Genomic DNA, 27,323 nt, shown 5'->3' on the forward strand with positions numbered 1-27,323 from the left:
TACTTAAAACAATGAGCCAATGAAAATTTGACAGCTATATCCCACTGGAAATAACTACTCAGAACTCATTCATTTATATATACATATATGTATATATGTGTGTGTATATATTTTTTCTTTCCATATTTTTATGGAATTTAAAGCTGCTAGATTTAAATATAAGTTGCTGTACTGGAGCACTGAAAACACTCCACAGGCTAACATTGGAACCCCTAACAGACTAAATGTATTAAAGGTCCACTTCACGCCAACTAAAACTAGCAAAAAGGAAAACTAGGAATTTTTGGCTTTCCTCAGATTTGAATTGAATTCACTAATTCCTGCAACCTTTCATTTGACACCGAGCGCACATTTTCCTACAGGTTGCTCGTCAGCCTGATGACGCCTTCAGTTACTCAGCAGCAGTGTAGCTTTCCTTGGGTCTAGAGCTCCCTCTCCTGGTTATTGGCAGACATCCCACTAAAGAGGTAATCATGCTTTGTGCTTTAACTTATAACCAATCAATAGTTTTTATAGGTAAATAAAAGGATGATGTTCACTTCAGTGAATGTTCCTGAAATAGCCAGGACTGAACTTAAACAGTTACTTAACAGTAAAATTGTAAAACACACAGCAATGAACCAGAGAGTCAATAAAGGCCACATATCTCTGATCATTTATTTTTTGAAATTAATATCAGCTTAACAAAAGTATGTAAAAGTTCAGTTTTTAAAACTGTGATTAAAAACTAAGTTAGTACAGTCTGAAATCATTTATTCCTGCAAGCGAATCTGCCACATTAAAATCTGGGACTGAACTGATTGCATCATCAACTGTTATTAAACAAGTACAGAAAGGTATTTCATTAGATTCCTCTAATTACAGGCTTTCAAGACTGAATCTTTGCTTTGTCTGCAGCAGCCGATCAATGGCCAGGATCACACAGAGCTGCAGAGCTAGGCTGACCGTCCTCTGCCCAGTCCATCAGCAGAAGCTTCTCTTTCGCCTTCACGGCTCTACCGTGGAGACACAGCTGGTACACCTTGCAGTGTTTGTAGCTTTGAAAATTAAAAGACGCAGACTAATAGTGTTCTGGTTCCATGTCAGTTCAACCAGTCCAGATCATCATCATCCTCATCATCACCAAACAGAGGAGCAGGTGGTGGACGCCCCTTTAGGCTCTGGACACAAAGCAGAGGCAAAAAAAAAAAAAAAAAAAGAAGAAGAAGAAAATCACAAATACTGTCCAAGTGCTATAACATCTCTGACACAACACAGAGGGGAAGGGCTGGGTTTAGTGGGATGAGTTAAAAGCGCTCAATCAAATCTGAGAGCTTTGCCTGAACTCTACAGATCCTTCCTTACCATCTCCTCTTCCTCTTCCTCCTCGCTGGGTGCTGCGGGGGGATTGGCAGGAGTTGTGTTCTGGAAAAATGGCTCCTCTCCATTTTCCTCATCAATTCTCCCAGTCAGACTGAGAGAATAGCAGAAAGAAGTGGGGCGAGGCAATAAAGCCAGCAGGATAGAGTTTATATGAGCGTTAAGGCTACGTTCACATGCTCAATTCCGATTTTTTGATCAAATCTGTTTTTTTTGTCTGCTTGTTCACACTGCAAATAAAATGTGACAGCAAACGCGCTCTAGTGTGAACGCTCAAAGCGGCCCGCATGCGCAAAAGAAGACGTCACACACAACGCGCTCTGTTTAGACCCAGAGCAAACAATATTGTTTGACTGATGACCCTTAATATAAAGACTTCAGACTTTACATTTCCCAATTTTTGCTTTAAATTATTCTGTTATTTACATAATAATGTAAATAACCTAATAATGATCCTTATTGCTGTTTTAGAGGAGCGGTGCTTCAAAGGATAGTTGCAGATTTCTGTAAGAATCTGCAGATTATACAGTACAAATAAAATATTCACACTGTCTTCCCAACAGTTTCACTAACATCTACACTGGATGGCCAGGAAGCGTTCACGATGTCTTCTCCGGCGCTGATAATTGGCGTCTGTCTTGTGTCAGTGACGTAAAAGACGGATTTAATGTGACATGACCGTTCAAACAGCAGTCGCTTTCTCAAACATCAGATATGTATCAGATTCAGTACCACATACGAAAGTGACCCAGATCGGATTTGAAAATATCAGATTTGTGCCACACAGTCATACCATGATCGGATACGGGTCGCATAGGGTCAAAAAAATCGGATTTGATGCGCTTTCGCCTGCAGTGTGAACGTAGCCTTAGTTAGCAAGAGGGCATGTCAGTAGTAATGAGGACATAAATATGTTCGAAGTTACAAGTCTTTTGTTAGCCTTTCAGACTTCTTAACACACCATATGCGCTTAACGTTACATTATTCATTGGCTTCCAGTGATAAACTTTTCAGTATTACTGACAGCTGTTTGCCACTACAGTCTAAAAAGGTGACTTTGTACAATTAAAGCAACCACGTATCAGAATGATGTTCACTCTGTCCTGTGTGTATAATTTTATATTGAAACATATTGTTGTTATTGGCTGGAATAACATTAACCACACTGTAAAATGTAATTCTAGATGTTTGTTATTTCAACATATTATTCTATATCAGTTTGACGATAGATGACTGAAGTTGTTGTTATAACATAGAATTACAAGTTAAAAACGTCCCAATTACACCAAAAAAAGCTAACTTGAAAACTCATGTCCAGCTAAATCAGCAACTTATGTGAACTTGACAATGTGGGTAAGTTGAGCACAGCAGGATTCAAAACTGCCTCACGTGACTGCTACCGAGGTGCATCATGGGGAATTGGCGGTTAACGACATGCTCACTTTACTTGGACGTTTTCTAATCGTCTTCTTTGGAATATGCTTTCAAGGTGAGTAACATTGGTTATAACTATAAGGAAAGAGAGATACAAAAGTTGGAACATGTTTTGAATTTATGGCATGATGTGTGTTTTTCTTTTACCGAAATGTTTGCTTTAGCTAATGTAACTTTAGCCGACAAGGTCCAGCTTGTGTGTCATGACCAAACTTGACCTAATAAACTGACACATGGCCTTTTTTATGGGTTTAATGTGGCACTGACCAAATCACAAGTATTGTGCCGCTAGCTTTAAGGTTGTGCACTCAACCACTGTTGCGATATTAGCAAGCTAACTCAGCTAATTAATAAAGCTTATTTCATATTGTCTCTGTACTTGTAAATTTCTTTCAAGTTCACAGGCTGTTGTATTTTGGTGGAAGTTCATTTTGGCAATATTTCCAATAACTGGCTGGGTTCAAAAGAACTTTTGGCAGGACTCCGATGCTTGTTGTCATCTGTTTACCCCTATGTAATCACTTAAGTTGTTATTAACTGCTGCATGCTAAGCTGCAAGAGTGGACTGAGACAAAATATGGTCTACAAACCAGCATTATATTAGTTTTTATCAGATAGTCCTCCAGTGTGTTTATTTTTTGCTTTAATTCTATTGTGCAGTTATTTGTTACCCTGAAATGCTTTATGCTTAACAACAGCTCACTATTTTGACTTATTTTTGAACTCTTGTGATCAGTATGACCAGATTGTGTGAGTTTCCATACTAAAAGAGCTGTAGTGATAAAATAATTGGCATCAGAGACACTGATTTTTGGCATGGTATACTGCAGAAGTTTTTTTTTTTTTTTTGCATAATTTACCTTTTAATTAAACTGTATTCTCTGTATTGTAACAAAACTAACATTGTTTCTATGTCAGAAAATTAGCAAACATGAATAAATGGTGAAAACAATATAATTATAACATATATTTTTATTTTACTTATTTTAGGTCTGTGAAGCCAAACTTGATGCTGGGGATTTATTTTTGTCAGTGGAGTCAAATGGTAAGTTACAATTTGTGCATTTTGTCATACTGGAAACACCACAGATTATATTGTAACTTAATAGCTCTGTAGAACAAATGATATAAAGATTGTAGTGTCAGGGTACTTCTTAAGAAGTAATATGGCACTATTGATGATCACATGCAGGTGGCATAAACTAAATATTCAGATGTGTTACCAACAAATGATTCATTAACAAAAGCAATGGAGCAGACTGTTTAGGTTCTTGTGGTTGTAATAACATCCATAACTGCAGGTTTGTCATTAATTTATTTTCACAGGTGTAGATGATCACATCTGTCTTTGTCATTTAAATGAGGTGGACTTGCAAACTTTGCACTCTTTTGGGTAAATTGCTGTCCACTACATATACACAGAATGTGCACAGTATTTCAGATCTAAAAGGGAGTATGTAATGGACTTGCTGGCTTTAATGTAAAAAGCCTGTTGTGTAACTTTAATGAGGCAGTTGGACTAAAACAGTATTGCTCATCAAGGTAAACATCTGAGGAATAAGGAAATTGTTACTTGTCCTTTTTACTCAGTGTTCTTTTAATCGCACGTTTACTAAAGTTTTACATCACATAAGTCATTTTCACAATCATTCTACTTTAAAAGATTTCAAGACAGAGCTTATTGTTCTCTGAACTTCCTTGTTTGCTGAACGGCAGGTAAAGTGCATCTTTTGTTTGTTTGCTTTTGTGTGTTTGTGTTTTCTCTAATGGGCCTCAGATGACTGTTTGCTTAAATTTGGGTCTCAAAGAATCTTTTTTTCTGCCTGTACTCTCCACCCCTCTTCTTCTATTGCTCAGGTTGAAGCAGAATTTGCCCGTCTTACATCTGTTGATCTGAAAGGGTTCCTTTTGCTGTGCTTGACCATTATGGAGAGGTTCGTGGAGCTGTACAAAATCAAGAGCGGCATAGGAGGGCTAACTAGGCTCATAAGATGCTTCGGTGATGATGTAAGTGTTCAACTGCGAAATGTTCTCCTTTGTTTAAGTTTTAGGTTATCCAGTTCAACTGATGAACTCATTGAAAGAAAGCTGATAAGTAAAGTCTGTCATCATATTTCACAACTGGACATTTAGTGTGGTAACTTTTACAGAATCTGTGTATATTGGTGGTAGGTTGGATATCATATTCTACTTGAATGTCCTGATAAGCCTGATTCAAAATTTCCAATGATAATCATATATTGATGGAATTATGTATCAAAAAGCTGTGAATTTGGAGCTGTCTACATGCTTCATAAACACTGTTTAAAAAATGTTTTGTTTTGTTTTTGACTTCTTTGACCAGAGCCCTACACAAAGGAAGAGGACAGAGGACCTCATTTTCTAAAGGAAGATCCTCACACACTTTTCAAGACTGTGAAGGTTAGCATTGTTTCTTTTAGTAAATTTAATAATGACAGCACCACAGTGGATTTTAAATGAAACATGTGGCATCTATGAAACAACAGATGCCACATGATAACATGTGTACTTTTTCCTCACCAAATGTATTATTACAAGATCTTTGACACTGGATTTGGTCTGGGTTTCAGAGAAACTAACTGGCAAGCTAGCATTGATATTATTAGTGTCTTGTGTTTATTCATGTCTTCACCAGGGTCTTTGACATTTCGCTGCTGTACTGTTCACTTCAGCTTTACGTTTGATTTCTCACATTGTATATTGTAATGGCAGAGATATTAGGATATTTAAGGGCCTGCAGTGGCTGCTACAGCTGTGGGGGGCAATACTTTGGTGAAATGTCCTGGACCCTGGAAAAGAGACTGTGCAGACTGGGTAAGCAATTAAAGGTTACTGGCTGAGAGTCATTGGGCAGCTGGGTAAAGGTGGATGTTGATATTCAGTGCCAATTATGCAACCTGTTCAGCCATGTCTATATGCACTTTTTTCATGCTGTTAATATAGGGGGAAAAAATAAACTTTAATCAATAAACTGATTGAAGAAGCATTGTCTATGGAGCCATAATCTGATCCTGTAGTGTAGCTGCAGTTTGCACATTTCATGTATTCTCAGCCAGATTTGGTTTAGAGCACAGCCAATATTTAGCATAAGTAGATTTAAATTCACACACTGGTGATGGCAAGCTACATTGTAGCCACAGCCGCCCTGGGGCGCACTGACAGAGGCGAGGCTGCCGGACACTGGCACCACCGGGCCCTCTGACCACCACCAGTAGGCAACAGGTGAAGTGTCTTGCCCAAGGACACAACGACTGAAACTGTCGGAGCCAGGGCTCGAACCGGCAACCTTCCAATTATAAGACGAACTGTCAACTCTTGAGTCACGATTCAGTCATCCACCCATGTGTGTGAATGACTGAATGTGTAAAGCACTTTGGAGTCCTTAGGGGACTAGTAAAGCGCTATACAAATACAGGCCATTTACCATTTAAATTGAAAATTTTGTTTGAATTCTGCAATTGAAGACATGCTCAGTTATTTATGAACATGGTCTTTGTTTAAAGCAAGAAATGGATTTGTAACATGGGGGTGCATATCTCATTCTGAAAAAACTTTAACAACTAATAAGTGTTACCCAAAGCCAATCACCATCATCCAAGGCATCAGTATGGCTCTTCTTTGGAAAGACATGAATTCTTAAGCACAAAGAATGTTGTGTAATTGTAATTGTGTAATTTTATTTATTTATTTTTTGTCTTTGAACCCTTTTATAGCCGACAGGTGTTGAAGACACGTTTTCTAAGAGGATGAAAGTTGGCATTGCGATGGTGAAAGAAGAAGACATCATCGATGTGTTGGTTGTCCTTGAGGCGGCAGTAATCCTGTCTAATCTGAGGGATGTCTCAAGTGCCATTTCCATGCTGATGGGCCTTCTTTTTGCCCTCAACATAGACTATCCAAAGGAACTTAAGGACATCTTTGAAGCCATTCAGAACATCCTAATGAACATTGGTGGAAGGCAGTGCATCTCACTAGTGCATGGTCTAAGAAACAGACTCTTGAGAAAGCCATGCAGAACTGTAATTGTATGTTCCTTAGTGTTAAGGACAGTTTTTATTTTACTGTTTGTTTTTTTATTCTTGCAAGTTCTCATTCTCACTTTTGTATGTCACTAAATGACTACACTTTACATTCCAGATTAGACAATTACTCATTTGTTCATGGTTTAAGAAACTTATGTGAACAACAATATAATGGTGGACTCTGCAGATGCTTATCTCATGCAAGTCAGTAGTTTTTCCTTTGTTTTGCAATTGAGCAGACTCAAACTGATGTTTCTGAAATATTCATATTATCAAATGTTTCAGAAGCATGCACTCATTTTCAGAGATATTGGTTCTGTGGAATTTGTTGCAATTGTAAACGAAGACAAATACAAGAGTTTGATGTCTTAGTTGTTATAAACTGATCTTTACTGTCACTTATCAAAGGTTTTGTACTATTTTAATATTTCAAGTTTTATGCTAACAGGTGTGACTGAGCACAATGAAGTTTAAAAATTTTGCAAATGTAAAGAATAACTTTTCTAAAATAGCAAGTGTCCCGTTGATACATTACATTAATGCAGACTTTATGTTGTTACTTCACAAGAATCACTACTGCTCCTAGAGTATTGGTCAGAATTTAATCTTCACCCAAACTGGGCTCAAGACCAAGTTCAAATTTATTGTTTCACAGGAGCAGCCTTTGAGTTTTGATGGATTGTGAGCCTGATGAGCTACGTCACTGATTTTTCTGTTTCTCAGATGACTAAGATGGCACAATAAATGGTGAATGTTGGGTGCTCATGAGTAATTGTCTTGTCATGTTCTTAAAATAAACTTTCTGTATGAAATGATCAGATAGACTTTAATGGAATCTGTGGGGTTTTTATTTTTTTTTCTGTAAACAACAGAAAATTAATTTAAAGGAATGTAGGTATTTAAACCTGAGATCTAAGATAAACCTAACAGGTAGTTTTGCTGAAATGGATGTTAGAAAGCTAAAAACAAAACAAAACTTAAGATGTTTAATACACATTTTTCTTTACATCCAGTCAATCAACTCTGATAATTAAAATGAAACTGATTTACAAGTTCACTCAGCTACCTTAAGGAGCTCAGTTAATTAATAAACTTAAATCAACTTATATAGCTAACAGATTATGTTAGTTAAGCTAAAATAGATTCCTAAGTTAAAAGAACTACTAAAGTATTTGAATTAACTAAAAAACCCAAGTCAACTGAACTAGGACAAGAGTTTAAACAATAGATTATTTTAATTTAGCTGAAAGGGTTTTCCCAAGTAAAAATGACAATTAAAGGAGTTGAACTGACTAACAAATCTCAGTCACCTAAACTAAGACGAAAGTTTAGACAACATGTGATTTTTCATTAAGATAACAATTGGTTGTGTTATAAGAACAAACTCTATTTCTTGACTTAACTTAAAATTTTAAGGCAGCCCTGTACCTGATATTTTTAAGTTGAAACAACAAGTTATATTTTACAGTGCATGAAGTGTATATGAAAAATGGACGCAGCTTCTCAGTCTATAGTGAGACCAATGTGTTTTCTTTTTTTTTGACAAGCAGAGCCACAAAACCAAACTAGTAACTTTACCATCAGCTGTGATGGCCCGTACTCACCTTGTGTCCTCTCCCGAGGTGTTCTGAAGTGCACTCGGTGGTGGAGGTGGGTTGGATGGGGGTCCAAAGGCTTTCTGAGAAGCAGCATTTATTTCTCCTACATGCTGTCCATCCTCTTCCAAGCTGTCCACGCATGCCTCGCTGGTCACTGCAGCATTTGTTTCTGATACAGCATCTTGCCCATCCTCAGGTGAACGCTCATCTGGATCCATAGACTTGCTGGTGTCTTTATCTTCTGCAGAGCTTTCAGAAGCAGGTTGCTGCCCCTCCTCCTCCTGTACCTCGCACTCTGCTGCTGGTGCTGCCGTTATTGTCATCTCTTCAGATTCGAGTTCAGTCATTGAAACTGGATGGATATCTGTGCTTTCTGAATGTTCTGCCTTAGTTGTTGTGTTTAACTCGCTCACCGTCTCCTCGGCTGCTTCTTCCTGATCCTTCCGAGTCTCCCTGACTTGATGAGAATCTGAATCAGCCACATATTCCTCCTCCTTCTCTTCCTTTCTGACCTCTGTCTCTCCATTTATGTGCACATTATGATGAGGTTCTTCTTCCTGTTGTTTCACATTTTCAAGCTCCTCTTTCTCCTCTTCCTCCTCTGTTTCCTCATCTTTTGCAATTGGTCTTGTTGCAGACCCGCCTTTGGCACTAAGGAGCTGCAGAGTTACATTCTAGAAGAAAAAAAAAGTAACCACATTAATGGCTACTTTGTCTGCTTCTAGAATTCTGTGATTCAAAACCAAATGCCAGTCAAACACTTCCATTATCATGAGATGAGTGCTGTGATTATACAATATGGATAAATGAACAAAGCCTTTCCACCTGTGGTGATGTAAGACACCAAAAATATGATTTGTCCAAGCATTCAAGAACTCTGAATTTTTAGTGGTGTGGTCTCTGGCTCTGCTGCAGTGGAGGGGTGGTATGGTAAGCTCATGGGGCGGTGCCCAGAGGGGACAGGTGCAATGAACTGGAACTAAAGAACTCTCCCCCTTTTTAGGTCTGGAGTGGGGAAAGAGTGGTGTGTGTGGTGTGGGATGGAGCTGCAAAGCTGGCTTCCCAGTTAAACATAAGGTGCCGAAGCAGTGGAAGTAGGGATGGGTATCGAAACCCGGCTCTTGTTGAGAACCGGTTCCCACTGTTTCAATTCCTTGGAACTGTTTGCCATTTTTGCAAACGATTCCCTTATCGATTCTAGTCGCCCCGAATGACGTCACCACGTTGCGCAGCGTCAATGAATGTCGTGTTTTTAATTCCGCTCCGGACTCGTGAATCTCAACCCAGCAGCAGCGGTAACGTTTGCACGTCCTCTCCCGTTAATACGGCAGGTAAATAATCAACTAACAGTGCATATTATGTTAGCGCGATCTGCCTTATTACAAAACCTGCCATTACTGTGCATTTAGGTGACCATGATGAGAGAGACAGAGTCTGGCTGGCAGTTCTCGCTGCAGTCTACCGTTAGCCTCTCCTTTCAGGCCAGGATAGACGAATGTCACCGAGCAGTGACTAAGTTTGTGGTCAAAGGCTTGCACCCATTTGCCACAGCAGATGCCCCCGATTTTCAGTAAGTGAATGTGTTTAATTGTAGGCAGGGACATTACTGGATATTCTTGTGTAATTGCTACAGAATAATTTATGTTATACTTTGTTATTGCTACAGAAGAATATTTATTTTATTATTTTACATTTACAGTTTTCTTTCCTGGGGACCCCGTGACACCCCATTGACGAGCCGTAGGCTGTGGATCTCTTAAGATCTCACTGTTGGGTTTGTAAGGCCATGTTACTCCTAAATTTCTATCTTGTTAAAAGAGAAGATATAAAACAAAGTTCTAAGCTAATCGACCTTAGTGTTCTCCTTTAAAGAGAATCGATAAAGAATCGAATCGTTAAACAGAATCGAAAATGGAATCGGAATCGTGAAAATCTTATCAATACCCATCCCCAAGTGGAAGTGTTTCAGAATAAAGGCGCTACGACTGACGCTCAAATGCTGTGTGGCTCCTGATCATTTCACAAAGGATTTTACCTTAATGGTAGTGACAATCACCCCCAGCACAGCCTGGCCGGTGTACGATTCAGTGAGATCAAACTCCCCTCGCAGTGAGTGGAACACTCCGTTCATCACACGCTTCACCTACAAAAACACAAACGATGAGTTATGTCCCAGCATGCACTGGCCTTAGACTTCACACAGCATCTCACTAATGCGCATATCAATAAGCAAACTTTCACCTCAGCTGTGATCCATGATGTGTACCCACTTTAGTAAACCCACTGATTATGATTGAGAACATGTGTTTGGTATTATTAGGACTAAATCAAAAAAAACCTCTACGTCCCAAAATCAGATCTACTTTTGAGAAAAATCACACATTAATCATATTCAGCGATCAGAATGTACTAGAAAGGTTATAATGGTGATCTGTCATGCTGTCTCAGTTAAAAGGAGCATGAACATAATCTTGTATTTCATGCTCCTCACTCTATTTTTCTATATTATTCACTATATTCACTCATCACATTTCATCTAATGATGTTTGATTTTACAAGAGCTGCAGAGCCATCACTCCTCTGACCTAAGCTTTATGCAACAGTGACTATGGTGCAAATCAGCACTTCAGATTTCCTGTTGAACCTGATGTCTCATATGTCTGAAGGTTCTCAGTCATCCAGGTCATGGATGAAAAGCGACTTAAAAAGAAGAAACTTCAAGAACGTTTTTCTGTCTCAGCTACTTAGGACTGATTTCTTAGCGTAACCTGCTGTCCTAACTGTGTGCTTCTCATAATAAAGACGGAGATATTCATTCCATTCTATGTAGAAAACAGAGTGAGAAAATGTATTTACTGAAGCATTATTTATGATACAAACCCTTTGTGAAAAACTGTGATCTCAAGATATTAAACATTAATTATACAAAGTGTCTCTTCAAACAATACATTAGTCATTTAAATCAAATTAGGTTATAATTAGGCCTCTGAAAATATATAAGAGATTTTGTTAAATATAAATGTAAATTTCATGCCAGGAAGATTTTAATAATTTTATTTTCCCAGGACATATTTTCCAGATTTTACCTGCTCAGCAGCTTAAAAGCTTTGTGTTCATAATGGCCAAAATGTTTCTATATAAGCACATCATTTTAGGACTCGACACAGACCCACGATGCTCCCACACTAGTCAGCATGAGGTCTGCTACTGTTTTGCTGAAATAAGCAAGTCATCTGGATGAAATCAAACATTACTCCATAACTTGTATGCACACATATATCATTCAGTGGGGCCTTTGCAGGTGTGACAGAGGTGACAGGATCTGAACATCATCAATGTTCGATACGGGTTTTACGTGCCGTGCCTTGTGTACAGACACTGCTCTGTGATTCTTTTACTGATATTCTGTAACACATATTATAAAATCAGCCAATACTTTACAGTTGTGCATGTAGAAATATTATTTTAAACTGTTGAACTATGTGCCCACACAGCCTCTCAAAGTCTGGGACCCTTCCCCAACTTTACTTCTAAAAGACTCTGTTCTCTCAGACTCTAGGAAGCTCGTTTCATATGCAATCATGTTGCAGAGTAAACAATTTGCTTTATTTGGGAATTTTTTTTACCATAACAACTTTTTGTATGTTATTACAAATCATTGGATTCTGCTTATATTTACATTTAAATCTCAGCTTTGCGTGTGTGTGTTAAATTGTACATTAAAAAGATTCCCTGTAGAAAAAGTCAAGTTTCTGCCAAACATGCAGCATTTTCTATAATGTACACGTTGCGTGGGTAAAGTTACCAGATATACCTGACAGTATCTCTCAACACATCAATATAATAAATAAAATTGGTTTTAAAAATGGTTCAGCCTATACTTAACATGACGTACTCAACATCATAATCCAGTACTGGATTGGAAACATCAGGCAGTTCTCGTCTTATGGAAAACAAACTGAGAACTAAGACTACGGCACCCTGCACTGGCATCTGGAGGCATTAATGAGTTACTGCTGATCATTTCTGATTTTCATTCTGTGATTTCTATCAGCTAAATAGCTTCTTAAAATGACAGATGAAGTCGAAGCTGCACTGCACCTTCTATTAATTGTTCTATTTAAAAGATTTCCTGTATTTCTCACCTCTGCTGCAGTGTCTCCGGAATGCTCCTGCTCTTCCAGTTTGCTCTCCAGTTCTGCCACTCGTCTTTGCAACTTCTGTCTTACAGTCACTCCCTGCTGCTCCAAGGCTGAGTACTTGAAGAGAATAACATGACATAAATATATGTAATGTAAATCACAACGGTATGGTTGTAATCAGTCATAACAGGCATTTACCAGTTACTTCCCAGAGAAACTAACAGAGGAATCCCTGCCACACTTATTAACATCAATTTTGAAACCAGGATTTTGTGTAGCTCTGCTTTTTCCTCAGGTAAAAATGTCAAGATTCAGCTACAGCTTCGGCACCAGCACAGTCTGTGTTAAAGGGCTAAATATTCCAGGGAAGTGAAGTCTAATAATGAATATTTAATCTTGTTAGACAAGATGAGTGAAATGCAGTCACCCATCTTACTTTTTCCTGAAGGGCGTGCAACTCCTCATTCTGCTTGTGTTGCTGCAGCAGACTATGTTCTTCTGAGTCTCTCAGTTGCTTCAGAGCTGTAAACTATTGACAGTAAGAGAGTTCAAACATGATTCGGCACCACATCATGTAACGTGGACGTGTCCCAATATAAACTTTTCTCAACTTTAAGGTGAACAATTGAAGAAACTACTGCCGAGTGGCACAGGACACCGCAGTAATGAAAGATGTGGTAGTATTATATTATATATGTGGAATGTTTGCTAGTTACTAAATGAATGATGAGTTATAATGATGATGATGATGATGATGATGATGATGATGATGATGATGATGATAATAATAATCTATAAAAGGTCAGTGTACTTTTCACATTTCTACGTTAATTAAGAGATTCATTTAAAAGTAAGGCAAGTTTTGTTCTTTTGTTTTTTTAAACACATTTCAGTGACAAAGCAACTCAAAGTGCTTTACATGAAGTGCCAAAGGGCGTAAAATGAACATCATAAGATGATATGAGAGCACAATCTCATGTACCTTTTCCTGCAGCTGGGTTAACTTGTCCTGCAGACCCTCTCTCTGCTCTGTTAGTTCAGCCAGCTCTCTGCTGTGCTGCTCTTTAGCTGAAGCCAACATCTGGGAACACTTGCTCTTCCATTCCTGCTCAAGCTCTGCCTGCAGCTGAGACAGCTGCAATACGCATGTAAAGTAACGTTAATGTTCACAAAACATTCTGTTGATGTTTCGATTTAGAAGATGTGATCGCCCTTGGGCTGGGTGCAGAGATGTGACCTGTTCCGATGCAGCATTGTCACTGCTAGTCCTGGCCTTGCGAAGTTGAGTTCGGAGGTTGTCTAGCTCCTGCTGGCTGCTCTTGCGGAGCTCCTCCACCTCCTCATCCCGACGCTGACGCTCCGCCTGCCATTTCTTCTTTCTTTCTGAAAGCACCTAAATGTGAGGCAAACCTTTTTGTCAGACATCCATTTTTGATTTCAAAAACTTTTGTTATAATTAATTCAAGATCAGAAAACCTTTTGTTTCCATGGTGACTGTGTATTGCTGTAACTCATTCACAAAAGAATGAAATCCGCTTACTCGTTCTAGGCTCTCCTTGTCAGTCTTCAGGTCCTGCAGCTCCTCTTCCATGGTGTTCACTTTCAGCTCTGTCTCTTTGCGTCTTTGTTTCTCTGAGCGGTACTGAGTCTGAACCCTCTCTGCCTCCTCCTTCAGCTCTGAAATACATGAACACACAGATGGTTAGTCTGGTCCATCTTTCAAAAAAAATGGTCTGACATTTTCTCCTTTGCTCTTCATGTAGCACTAGATGTTCTTACACAGGGTTGACTTGATTTTCTTGTTGCTGATGTCACACATGCATATTTTTTGTAATGAAATGTTTCTGTTAAAGTAACACTCTTAGCTTAAACGTTGGGAGGGAAAATATCTGTGTGGTTGGTTAGCTCTGGCCGCAAGTTTACAGGGAATGGGAAAGACAAAAGATTTAAGGCATGGAAAGAACTTTCCAAATCACCACGAGGACACTGTGAGGCTGTTCTCCATTTCAGCAAAAGGGAAAGCGTGGGCTCTCTGCATGGGAGAATGGAGAATTCAAAGAGAATTAAAAAATTCAAAACCATCTATCCATCCAGGCTTCCATAGGGTGAAAGGTGAGATACACCCTGGACAGGTCAGCCTCCTTCCACCCCCGTGACATCTGTCTGTTCTAGGCAAACACAGAGACAGCCAGCATTCATATCCATACTTATGGGCAATTTAAAATCAACGATTAGCCTAACCCCATTAACTGCATGTCTTTGGACTGTTGGAGGAAGCCAGAGTACCCGAAGAAAGCCCACACAGACAGGGGACATCCAAACGCCACACAGAAAGAATTCTGACCCAGTCCCTTCTTGTTGTGGGGCAACAAAAGTGCTAACCACCGTGCCCCCGTGCTGCCCAAACTTCTGGTGCTAAATGTTATGAGGATACAGGACAGGCTTTCTTCTGTTCGTAGTGGTGCAAGTATGGCTGCTGTATGTTTTGCAGTAAAACATAGTTTCTGATTTCCTTTTCTAACAACACAATTTCAAGCTTCTGTGTGACCTCAACTATTCCTGTTAACTGTCATAATAATGTGAAGAAACTGTTATGTTAAAGAAAAAAAAAAAATCTTCTACTTTAAGTCAGACAATTTAAGATTCAGAGACAGATTGTTAGGAAAACATTTGGCGAATATTTTAATATCTTAGCAGTAGACCTAATGATGACTACGAACAATCCATAATACAAGCTTGTTACAGATTTAGGCAATTTTATGCGAGAGAGCTCTCTCGCTCTCTCGAGGCGCTCAAACCTTTCTATACAGGTTGTTTTTGTTTCTTCACTTTCAAATTGTATGAAATGTATTCATCTGATGAAAGGATTCGTACATTCTATAAATAAAATTAGTCTTATCCTTCCAGGTTATGTCTAATATGTCCAACATCTCTTGCTTCAGGATCAGCTGCCCCAAGTTTAAACAACAGGACAATAAAGCAGTTAAACCTGTGTAAATCATCACTACGTTTTTCTGTTGAAGATGTTTTAGAGAGACATGGATAAAACTTTCTGATTGTATGGCAGCTGGATTTTGTTGAGCTCATTTTCGGGGTTTATTGTAAATATTTTGCCCACTGCATTCAGCTAATTGTAATCTCATCACCTCACAATATCAGGCACTTTGAGATGACTTTTGGGAACTAATGTTAAATTAACAAAATAGATATAATATCTGCGGAGGTAGACTCTGTATTGAATGCATTAAAGCCTCTCTGATTGCACCACCAAAAAATGAAAATTCTGATATTCATAAAAAGGCACAATTTGTTAAATGGTTTTAAAATTATCAGGCACAAAGTGTATTTGAAATGAGCACACAACCACCTTCCAGCTGTGCTTCCAGGGCAGCGATGCGTTGGCAGCAGCTCTCACTGTCCTGCAGTGCTGTGCTCAGTTTACCCTGCAGCTCTGCGGCCTTCTGCTGGTGAGCTGAAGCTTCAAGCTGTAGCTGAGACACCCGCGCTGCCGCTGAAGCCAGGTCCTCTGTTAGACGAACCTGAGAGAGTTGGCGAGAGGTGAGAGGGGAAGATGTACTGGTGGCACTATATAAAAATAAAAGCCACAGAGATGGTGGAACAACAAAGAAACAAGCCTGGATGAGTGTCTGCTGGTGCTAGCAGTGTGTCCCTGTGGAAGGAAAATGGTGAGCGCTGATTGATGAAAAGGAAGCAGAAGGACAAAAAAAGAAATAAGGTTAGTTGAGGTGCCAGTGAAAGATGATGAAAGAGGGTGATCCAGTGGCTGCAGTCAGATTGGGATGAAATAGGAGGTTCTCACAGTTCTTTGTGCTAAAGTTTGTGCTTTCTGGTCTGCAATGACGTGGAAATGACTCTTTACAGTCTTATGAATTTTTCAGCTGCGCTCTCTTACAGCATAACAAAAAAAATGCTTTAGGCAGCATTTTCTTCCTGTATTTTAAACATCAATTATAATTCTAGATGCTTTTTCTTATTTTGCAGATTCTAGCTGACCCCAGTCTGGTGGCGCTACACAGAGGAAACAGGCTCACCTGGCCAGAGCCCAGGTCCAGAGGCAGAGGATGCTGAGAAGAGAGAGCAGTGAATAGGAGTTTTTCCTCAGAGCAGCACTGCAGCTTGAATACAATGAAAAGAGCAGTTGGAAAAGAGTGGAATCAGCAGATAGCAAACCTTTAACCAAGTCAAAACTACAAACAATCTTCTGGTGACACACAAACGTACAAACTATAGGTGCACAATTAGAAGGCAGGCTGGAATCAACAAATACACCACGTTATTAAACCTTACACCAGACTCTTTGTACAGTTAACAAGCAATTAAATTACAAAATCACAATAAAAATCAGAAACAGTTTACCAACATTTATTCTCAGGTTTTAAGAACAAAAACAACAACAACAAAAATTACAACTACACTCCATGTAAATAAATCAGTGCATCCCTCTTGAACTTTCTGTGGAATTGGTTGATATTGTATGGAACTATATTAACTAACATTGTTGGTTTTTAATTAACTACAACAGCTACCACTCTTCAAGAGGTACTGCACAGTAATATGTTTTGTTTTAACTGTAGAACAAATGATTTGACTCGTGTTTAAGTACATCACAACTTAGATAGGAACAGTTCATTGTGCCCTTTGCTAACCTACTTAATGTTTTTGAATTTTGGCATACGGGTTGGGAATTGCTATTTTTCACTGGAGTAAAATGTCGACCACACAGAGAGGGAAAGTCCTCCTGACTCTTTGTCACAACCTGATTCTTCTGAAAACCTTTATGATAGGAATAAAGCGTGTCCAAAGTCATGGCTATCTAACCCAAAACTAACACAACCTGTGGTATAAGTACGTTACTCAGTCAGTCAGGCAGGGCAGACAACTGAAAGACAAATGACGAATACCACACATTGAATACGAACAAACAAGTTACACACCACATCAAAAAATTTTTTTTTTTAAATTTAGTTTAAGTTTTTAATGTTTTATGATAGCCAGATACAGAATAAAAAGCAGTGGGCCAAATACTGATCCTATAATTAAAAAGACTTTAATTATATATAATTATATAACTTTCCTGTTTATTTGTTCATAGTAAACGCTCTAATAGTCTCTAAAAAGAGTCTTTCCTTATATATCTGTATTACCATTGAATAGAGAAAATAAATGGCAACACAGTTACACTAAAATAAAGATGACATTTTCTACCTTGGTTTATTTCAAACATTTTTTGTGTCTTCAACGGAAAAAGGAGCCCTGACTATTTCATTAGTAATGAAACTTAATCTTAGGTAGAAATCAGAAACGCCAGAATGGTCAAGAATGTTTCACTTTGTTATTTCTTAATAATGAGTGACATTTAAAAAAAACAAACAAAAAAAAAACAACTTTAAATCTCAATTGTGAAGACCCGCAGCTGCCAGCCACAAAATCAGCAGACTCTGTAATATGCTGCATGTGACCACTTTAAGTCCAACACATCTCCTGTTAAGTTTTTAGTCCGTTCACTAAAAGGGAAGTCTGTCACCACAAACATCAAAAAATTAGCCAACAGCCTTATTTGTTTCATTAAAGACCAAAAAGACTCACCTTGTCCTGCTCAGCCTGCAGCAGTCTCGCCTGGTTCTGTTCACTGGATGACTTGAGGGAGTCATTCCTCTGTTCCAGCATCAGGTGACTCTGCTCCATATACCTGAAAAAAAAGAAAATAAAAAAAATCACACCACCACCCATTTCACACATCTGCATCAAGCAGATTCAGGCTCAAAGCTTCCCTCGTGCTTTCTTTAGGCTATATGGGACTGCTTGGTTACTGTTAAGATCAAATTGCAACATGACAGAGAGACAGACAACTAAACATTAGAACTAGAAGTAACCCATTTTGAGCTGTTAAAAACTGCATTACATTGAAACCTAGTGGTATTGACTAAAGTGAATCAGTCTCCTTCTACCTCATATTAAAATATCCAGGTTTATGTCATTAAAAAGCCTGAATTACAGCCCGGTACAAAAGCTGCGTTTGTTTTAAATTGTTATCGTTTTTGCTGTTTCTATAAAGTTTCATAACAACTGCAGCGTCAAGGAATTTATCCTTTTTTATAACAATGCTAAATCAAGCAGCCACACACTTAACAAACAGGCTTCAAAATTCAGTCTATAAATCAGCTGAACCCTACTGTCAAGATCCCTGATGGCACTGTGCAAGAAATAAGAATCTGAACATCTAAAAGAGACTTTGACTTTAGGCTGCCCCATATCTGTGCCTAATTCTTAGTTCTTTCCACCCACCTCTGGTTCTGGTTGATGAGATCTCCGATCTTACGGTTTTGCTCCTCAATGCGAGAACTTTTCTCAAACACTTCTTTTTTTAAACACTCATTTTCCTGAAAACAAAATAAGTGCTCAGAACATCTATAGATGATATAAAATATGAGCTTGGGGGTGGGGGGGTGGGGTGTTAACAATGCCTCTGTAAAGCACTGTGCTGCTGCTGCTGCATGTACCTGAACAATTCTTTGGATATTGTGCAAGATCATGGAGGTTTCCATCGACACAGTAGACAAACCTGTGGAAAGGCCCCCCTGCCTATGAAGATCATCGATCTGTTAAGAGTTTGAGGAAAGAAAGAAAAAAAGAAAAAAAAGAAAAAAGAAATCAAATGTTTCTGCTTTCCATTTAAGCTGCTAAATGATTTTGTACCATTTTAGTGTGTACCTTTGAAGCCAGCTGATCCACTTTATCTCCTACTTTTCCGACAGCTAAGCGAATCTCTGTGTTATGCTGTCTGGCCTCAGTCATCAAGAAGGAAGTCACATCCCCAGAGCCTTGAGAAACAACAGGAGCACACAAGGGTGTGTAATTCGGAACCATTGCATCCAGCATTATTATCATGAGATCATCAAATGAACTAGTGGCTTCCTGGTGGTTGAATCTTACCCATGTATGGGACAGCTGGTGCAGGGTAGACCTGGCCCACAGGCTGCAGTGGAGATGGAGCCAGAGGAGTCTGTGTGTAGGAGCACGGCTTTGAAACAATGTAATGCACTGATATAAAGACAAATTTACCATCTCTGCCACTAATTCTTCCAACATGTATTAAAAAAATATTAAGTTAGTACAAACAGTGGTGATGCTACACCTGGAACACATGGCTGCTGGTTGGCAGTCCAGGCTGTGCGGTAACAGTGCTCATAACAGGAAGTAAGGCGGAGGTTGGAGCAGCATGAGGATGAGGATGTACTGCAAGAAAAACACTGCAATTTTACAGATACAGCAGGAAGAAAGAACTGACGGATGAGTAAGACAAGAAGTTTACCATGTGCAGCAGCTGCAGGAGCAGTGGTGATCGGCACTGGAGATGAAACTACGGGATGATCCTTTGCTCTGCTGCCACTGGTGTCCTGAAGATAAATGCACAGCAGTGTGAACTCACAATGATGATGCCAGAAAACATTTTTTGTGATGTCTTTTTAATTTAAGACATCAACAAGATGACTTAAAAATCAATAAAGACAAAGTGTTAAGAGCATTCTTTTATTTTTTTTTATTTTTTATTTGTTCATTTCAGGCACAACAAAATACATATATTAAACATAAAGTGCACAAAAACAAAAAACAAAATTTACCTGAAAAGGAGTGGGACGAAGAAAACTTATTAAATCCCACCCCTATACTCACTCATCAACAAAAAACAATAGCTTCCCACAGCTACGCCCATCATTGCAAACCAAACAACACATCAACAGCCCCGGGCATCTCAACGGCAGCTCGCAAACAACAAATAGAACCTTCATAACTGAATACAAAATATATTAATTATAAATTGCATTACCACAGGTAACAGGCAATAATAATTACATAGTAACAAACACACATCTACACACACACATATGTACATACATACACTTTTTTTTTTTTTTTTTTTTTTTTTTTTTTTTTTTTTTGGAATCCATACCAGCAATGGTAAGAGAACAGACATTACAGAGCACACCAAAACCATCATTGAGTATACTGTGACCAGACCAACTGTTTGTAGAGGAATTTAAATCTATGAATATTTTTGCATTGTTTCAGTTGTAAACTCAGACTGTTCCAGATTTTCACACCACATACAGACACACAAAACCCTTTACGGGTTGTTCGAGTTCTGGGTAATTTAAATTCTCCGAAGCCTCTCACATTATAAGCCCTTTCTCGAATTTCAAATATAGTTTGTAAATTTGCAGGTAGAAGTTTATTAAAGGCTTTGTATAAGATTATGGATGTATTGTAATTAACCAGATCCTGGAATTTAAGTAACTTTGCCTGAAGAAAGAGTTTGTGAGTATGATCTAGATAACCAGCCTTGTGAATAATACGCAGTGCTAGTTTCTGTACTGTGACTAATGGATTGGTTGTATTTTTATATGTGTTTCCACACACTTCCACACAATATGTAAAATATGGAAGGACCAGGGTACAGTACAGAGTACGAAGTGCATCTTTATCAAGGTATGGTTTCACTTTGTTCAAAACTGCGAGGCTTCTGGAAATTTTGGTTTTTATGTGTCTGACGTGGGGTTTCCATGAAATTTTGTTATCAATTATGACTCCCAAAAATTTGTTTTCACTCACATTATCAATTGGTACACCTTCAATAATAATTGGTAATTCTATATTATATTTTAAATTACCAAAAAACATTGCTTTAGTTTTATTTATATTTAATGATAATTTATTTATATCCATCCATTTTTTTATTAATTTTAGCTCCCTGTTTACGGTCATTACAAGATCAGTATAATCATCGCTACTGAAAAATATGTTGGTATCATCTGCGAACAGTATGAGTTTAAGTACTTGAGAAACATCAAAAATATCATTTATGTATACATTGAAAAGTTTTGGTCCCAACACTGACCCTTGGGGAACACCACATGTAATATCAAGTTTTTCTGAGTGGTAATGCCCTATGCTAACATATTGTTCCCGACCCGTTAGGTAACTTTTTAACCAGTTACCAGCTTTCCCTCGAATACCATATCTTTCCAATTTATCCAATAAAATTGAGTGATTGATTGTGTCGAAGGCCTTTTTGAGATCAACAAAAATACCAACTGCATATTTATTTTTATCCAGTGCATTAGTAATTTCTTCTACTGCCTCAATTATCGCCATTGAAGTGGTTCTTTGCGTTCTGAAACCATACTGACCAACATTTATTATTTGATGTTTTTCAAGGAATTTTTCTAATCTTGAATTAAAAAGTTTTTCTAAAATTTTTGAGAATTGAGGCAGTAGAGAAATAGGCCTATAATTGGTAAAACTGTGTTTGTCATTACTTTTGTATAGTGGTATTACTTTCGCAATTTTCATTTTTTTTGGAAAACAACCGGACTGAAATGATAAATTACAGACATATGTTAAGGCAGTGGTTCCCAAACTTTTTTTGCTGGGCCCCCCTTGTTTAACAAGAAAAATGTTCGCGCCCCCCCACCCCCGCGCGTGCACGCGCGCACACGCACAAACACATCCTTCAACCACACACACCCATATTTTTGCTCCATTGCGGTTTATTTCACACCTCAAACATTTATTAAACAATTAAGCAAACACAAATAATCTGCAATAAATTACAGGTAGTAAGAAAATAAACTACCAACTCTTTTACGCTCCGTCCGCACCTACACGGGTATTTTTGAACGCGCAGCTGTTTCGGGCACATGTAAACGGCGTATCGAATCACCGAGAACGGAGATTTTTTAAAACTCCTTTTTTTTGCGTTTACGTGTGGACAAGGAATACAGAGTTCGTCATGCAATATCAAAGGTATGTGCCTTTTTCACGTCACACTGTGCGCCACGTTATTGTTTACATGAGATGAATTGCAGAATGGCAGATAGAGACAAAATACTGTTACTGTTAATCTGACTATCTTCAGGTTTTACAGGCTTACATATACAGGCCATTACTGTCCCTGCATTTAGAAAGGCAGAGGCATCACGGTGTGATTATTTTACATGTAGTTGTTTTTTTTCCTGTGTAATAATGTTCAACATTGCTATCAATACATTTTTCAAAAAAACCCTCTACAAAATGGGTCCCGATGCAGGGAAAACTAATTCTGCAGGGAGACCTACCTCAGCACTTGTGCAGGTGAAGCCAAAGGGAAGATATGCTTCACCATATTTTCTAGTCTTTGGCTTGGAAGGAAGTTGGTTTGGAAACATATTCAGCGATGCTTCATCTCCTGCTTTGCGTTTGTGTGGGCGCCCCGTGCTAGCAGTGTCCAAGCGTTGTTTTTGTTTTTGTTTTTTTTTCCCTTTTCATGCCGCGCCCCCCCTGCAATAGCTCTGCGCCCCCCCTAGGGGGCGGGCCCCACACTTTGGGAACCACTGTGTTAAGGGACTAGCAATATTATCTTTGGACAAAGGCATTATGTTGTTGTTTTCTGAATCTTTGGTTTTTATTTAGCCTTTTTTCTTTGGACTCTGGGCTATCATTATGAAGACGAGGACACTCATCGAAGTTTTATTGTGTGTACTCGTGGCTTGGGACTTTGGACATTGCGGTGCTCCTTGGGTGAGAACTGCAAAACACGAGTTGATTATGGGTGAAACTTATTTCAGTGGCACAAGGTCAACTGTAGCAGTGCATCTGGAATTACCAACGTTTCAACTGGCTCTGGTTGCTAGTTTAAATCGATATGAAGTATTACCCAAATTACAAGGTTCCCTTGTTTTGTATAAACTTTCACTTTCATTTAAGAAAAAGCAGTATTTGCTGTCAACATCTGCAAAGTATGGTTATGCTTTTAAATGTAATATGAAACGAAGGTTAATGATGATTGTTTTACTTTTACTTATATCTGGAGATGTACAATCAAATCCTGGACCTGAATTGAAAAGTGTCCAGACCCCTGCTGATTTTAAATCTCAGCCAGGGTTAAAATGTGTTCATTTAAATGTACGCAGTTTATTACATAAGATGGACCTGGTCAGAATTTGGGTGAAATCAACAAACGCGGATATTGTGATTATTTCCGAAACTTGGTTGTCCAAATCTATTACAGATGATGACATTAACATAACGGGATACAATCTTTATCGCACAGATAGGCCTAGGAAAGGTGGAGGCGTAGCAATTTATGTTAAGTCAAGATATGAAGTATCCATTGTTTTATCTGTATCTATTCCTAAACAAATGGAATTCTTGGCTTTGGATATTAAAATAGTAGAGTCTCTATCTATAACAGCTGTTGGGTGCTATAGGCCTCCGTCTGCTGTAAAGGAAACCTTATTGTCTCTAAAACATCTTCTGTCTAAATTAAAATACAATGAACTTCTAATGGCAGGAGACTTGAACTGGGACTGGTTGAATATAGTATCTGATGATTTTAAATCCTTCTGTGACTCTGTTAATCTTACCCAGTTGGTCAACTTACCTACAAGGCCAAATATAAAGAGTCCTGATAAATCTACTTTGATTGACCTAATTCTAACAAACGTCCCTCATAAGTTTCTGTCGTTAGGAGTGTTTTGTAACGATTTAAGCGATCACTGTGTAGTTGCTACCTGTAGGAACACTAAAATCCCTAAATGTAAACCGCGTATTATTTATAAAAGAAATTTTAAAATATTTAATGAGCAAGCGTTTCATTATGATTTGTCTATGGCAAACTGGGAATACCTGAATCTGATACCAGACATTCATTTGGCCTGGAATTATTTTAAAGAAATTTTTATGAAGATTTTAAATAAGCATGCACCTATCAGAAAATTTAGGGTTAAGGGACGGGAAAACCCTTGGTTCTCATCGGAACTATCAGAGTCTATCCACCAGCGTAATGTGGCATGGGCAAAAGCTAGAAAAAGCGATTCCCTGACTGATTGGTTAGACTTTAGGAAATTAAGAAATAAATGTACGACACTTATTAAGAAGGCTAAATCAGAATATTATTTATCTGTTACTTCAGAAAATCTCAATAACCCTCAGAAATTTTGGAAAGTAATTAAGTCCTTATCTATAAATAAAACATCACAGGCTCTTCCAAAATTTATTCTGAAAGACTCTGTCCCAGTTTATGACAGGCATGAGGTCTTAAACAGTTTTAACAAGCACCGTAGATGCTGGGTTTCTATTTAATACTGTGGGAGCTACCCCACGATTCCTTGCATAGAACCCCAAATATATTCTGGTGAGTTTTTTGAGTTTTCTCCTTTTTCTGTCCAGGAAGTGCATAAAGCTCTTAAAGCCTTAGATCAAAGGAAACCCCCAGGCCCTGACTTAATAGAGCCCTATTTTCTGAAAATAGCAGCTGATTATATTGCACAACCTCTTACGATCCTTTTTAATCTTTCAATTCAGAATAATGAAATCCCACTTGTCTGAAGTCTGCTTTTGTTACGCCAATATTAAAAGGAGGCGACCCGGCCATTTTGACTAACTACAGGCCAATATCAAACTTGTGTGTTTTGGCAAAAGTCCTTGAATCTCTTGTTAGTGAGCAATTAAAAGAGTTCTTGTAGTCTAACGAAATTCTTTCAAAACTACAATCTGGGTTTAGAAAGCAGCATAGTGCTGTCACGGCTGCCACAAAAGTGATAAATGACATACTTGTTGCTCTCGATAAAAAGCAGCACTGTGCTTCTCTTTTTATTGATCTATCAAAAGCCTTTGACACTGTGGATCACGCCATTTTAAAGCAGAGGCTGCTCTCGTTAGGGCTGTCTAGACATGTTGTTTCCTGGTTTACTAATTATTTGAGTGACAGGACTCAATGCACTAAATGTGAAAATCTGTGCTCAGAATTTCTGAATATTCACACTGGGGTGCCACAGGGTTCAATTTTAGGGCCTCTGATGTTCATCATGTATATAAATGACTTGGGACAAAATGTGTCCAATGCCAGTATGCATTTTTATGCTGATGACACAGTTATTTATTCCTTTGGCTCAAACCTCGAAAAAGCAATACAATCCTTGCAGAAAGCTTTTGACGTGGTTCAGCACACACTTTTGGAGCTGAAATTGGTTCTTAATGCTGATAAGACCAAGCTAATGTTGTTTTCAAACATGAAGACTTCTCCTCAAACTGTCCCTGTGGTGTCCACTCTTGAGGGTGACCTCATAGAAGTGGTCCATACGTATAAATATCTTGGCTTCCTAATTGATGATTCTTTGACCTTTAAACCTCACATAGACAATCTTGTGAAAAAACTCAAATTAAAATTGGGATTTTTCTTTCGAAACAAATTTTGTTTTTCTTTTGAGACAAAAAAGCGTCTTGTGAATGCTACATTTTTATCTGTTTTAGATTATGGTGATCTGCTGTATATGAATGCTTCTGCCCAGTGTCTTCATAAGATCGATTCAGTATATCATGCTTCTTTACGGTTTATTACAAACTGTAGGGCTTTGACCCATTGTTGTGATCTGTATGTTCGTGTGGGGTGGCCTTCGTTGTCCTCCAGGAGATTTGCTCACTGGTGCATCTTTATTTATAAGGCCCTGCTTGGTCAAATGCCCACTTACATTTGTGATCTGCTCACACGGAAAAGCACTGTTTCCTATAGCTTGCGTTCAAGCGATCTTTTGTTGCTTAATGTTCCATTTGCCAGAACTGAACTGGGAAAGAGGGCTTTTAGTTATGCTGCCCCATCCACATGGAACAAGATGCAAAAAGATTGGAAGATAGCAGATCTTATTTCATTAAATGCTTTTAAGTCTAGATTGAGAGAGCCAGAGAAAATTGTTGTTTAAAATGTAATTGTTATTTTACAATATGTATGTAACTTTGTAATTTTTAACGTGTTGTCGCCTCTTGGCCAGGACTCCCTTGAAAAAGAGGTTCTTAATCTCAATGGGATTATTTTCCTGGTTAAATAAAGGTTATAATAAAAAAAAAAAATAAAAAAAATATTCAGAATAACCTGTTTAACTACAGACATATTTATGTCGTGATAATCCATTGAAGACTTACTTTTACATTTTAATGTGATATCTATTACTTCTTGCTCATTTGTAGCTGAGAGGAACAGTGAAAAAGGATTTGATTTTATATTACTGATATTTTCATTTTTTTGACACGGGATGTCCGCTGCTAGTTCAGGGCCAACATTTATAAAAAATTTATTGAACCCATCAACAATGTTACTCATGTTATGATTTTCACCATTTGCATCAATGAAATATTCAGGATATGATGTTCCAGAACTAACTGTATGAATATATATACAAAGATACTTATTATTAGTTATTCGTTATTAGTCGTATTAAAAATATGGTTACAATGGCGGTTTTGTAAAATCAATCTAATCTGAAATTTAAATGACTCATACATACTGTTTTCTATTGCTAAAGACAAACATAAAACACTATTTTAACCATATAAATGTTTTAAATATTATTAATAAAGGAAAGGAAAAAAAAAACATGTAAATGTTTACAAACATAAAAACATCCAAACATTTGTGTTTGTGCACATCCATGGAGACATGCATTCAGTACAGTAACAAGAAATATAGAGCACAATAAAGTTTCATCTTTTGTGAAAACAGAAGCTAGGAGCCATTTTATTCCTGTATACGGCATTTGTGGGTTTTGTACAGGCAAAGTTAAACAATTAAAGCACTGGGCTAATTTTCTTTTGTTTTTTTGCAAAAAATAGCCTCCTAATCTAAATCAGCTGTGAGGGCCAATGAACAACCTCGGAGACTTTCTGACATGAAGTTTTTACCATACCATTCTGCA

The 27,323-nt window shown here is 38.1% G+C and overlaps 1 protein-coding gene across 3 annotated transcripts in view; it reads right to left on the minus strand.

The window, feature by feature from the left end:
• Positions 1 to 627: 627 nt before the first annotated feature.
• The window catches only part of fkbp15b (FKBP prolyl isomerase family member 15b), a 39,510-nt gene continuing 12,814 nt past the window's right edge, over positions 628 to 27,323 (minus strand). For 2 of the 3 annotated variants that reach the window (XM_031749807.2, XM_039620614.1), the window contains 17 exons: positions 19,910 to 19,994; positions 19,733 to 19,833; positions 19,531 to 19,600; positions 19,309 to 19,418; positions 19,098 to 19,196; positions 18,883 to 18,977; positions 18,184 to 18,286; positions 15,944 to 16,115; positions 14,117 to 14,253; positions 13,814 to 13,969; positions 13,559 to 13,711; positions 13,013 to 13,105; positions 12,580 to 12,693; positions 10,470 to 10,577; positions 8,441 to 9,108; positions 1,345 to 1,453; positions 628 to 1,160 (listed from right to left, as the gene is read on the minus strand). In XM_031749807.2, the coding sequence (XP_031605667.1) occupies positions 1,083 to 1,160; positions 1,345 to 1,453; positions 8,441 to 9,108; positions 10,470 to 10,577; positions 12,580 to 12,693; positions 13,013 to 13,105; positions 13,559 to 13,711; positions 13,814 to 13,969; positions 14,117 to 14,253; positions 15,944 to 16,115; positions 18,184 to 18,286; positions 18,883 to 18,977; positions 19,098 to 19,196; positions 19,309 to 19,418; positions 19,531 to 19,600; positions 19,733 to 19,833; positions 19,910 to 19,994 (2,451 nt within the window). In that variant the 3' untranslated portion in view covers positions 628 to 1,082. The remainder of the gene's footprint in view (positions 1,161 to 1,344; positions 1,454 to 8,440; positions 9,109 to 10,469; positions 10,578 to 12,579; positions 12,694 to 13,012; positions 13,106 to 13,558; positions 13,712 to 13,813; positions 13,970 to 14,116; positions 14,254 to 15,943; positions 16,116 to 18,183; positions 18,287 to 18,882; positions 18,978 to 19,097; positions 19,197 to 19,308; positions 19,419 to 19,530; positions 19,601 to 19,732; positions 19,834 to 19,909; positions 19,995 to 27,323) is intronic. The other variant, XM_031749808.2, reaches the window with a different exon arrangement.

The sequence above is a fragment of the Oreochromis aureus genome, linkage group 12 (assembly GCF_013358895.1).
Source record: "Oreochromis aureus strain Israel breed Guangdong linkage group 12, ZZ_aureus, whole genome shotgun sequence".
NCBI classification, from domain to species: domain Eukaryota; kingdom Metazoa; phylum Chordata; class Actinopteri; order Cichliformes; family Cichlidae; genus Oreochromis; species Oreochromis aureus.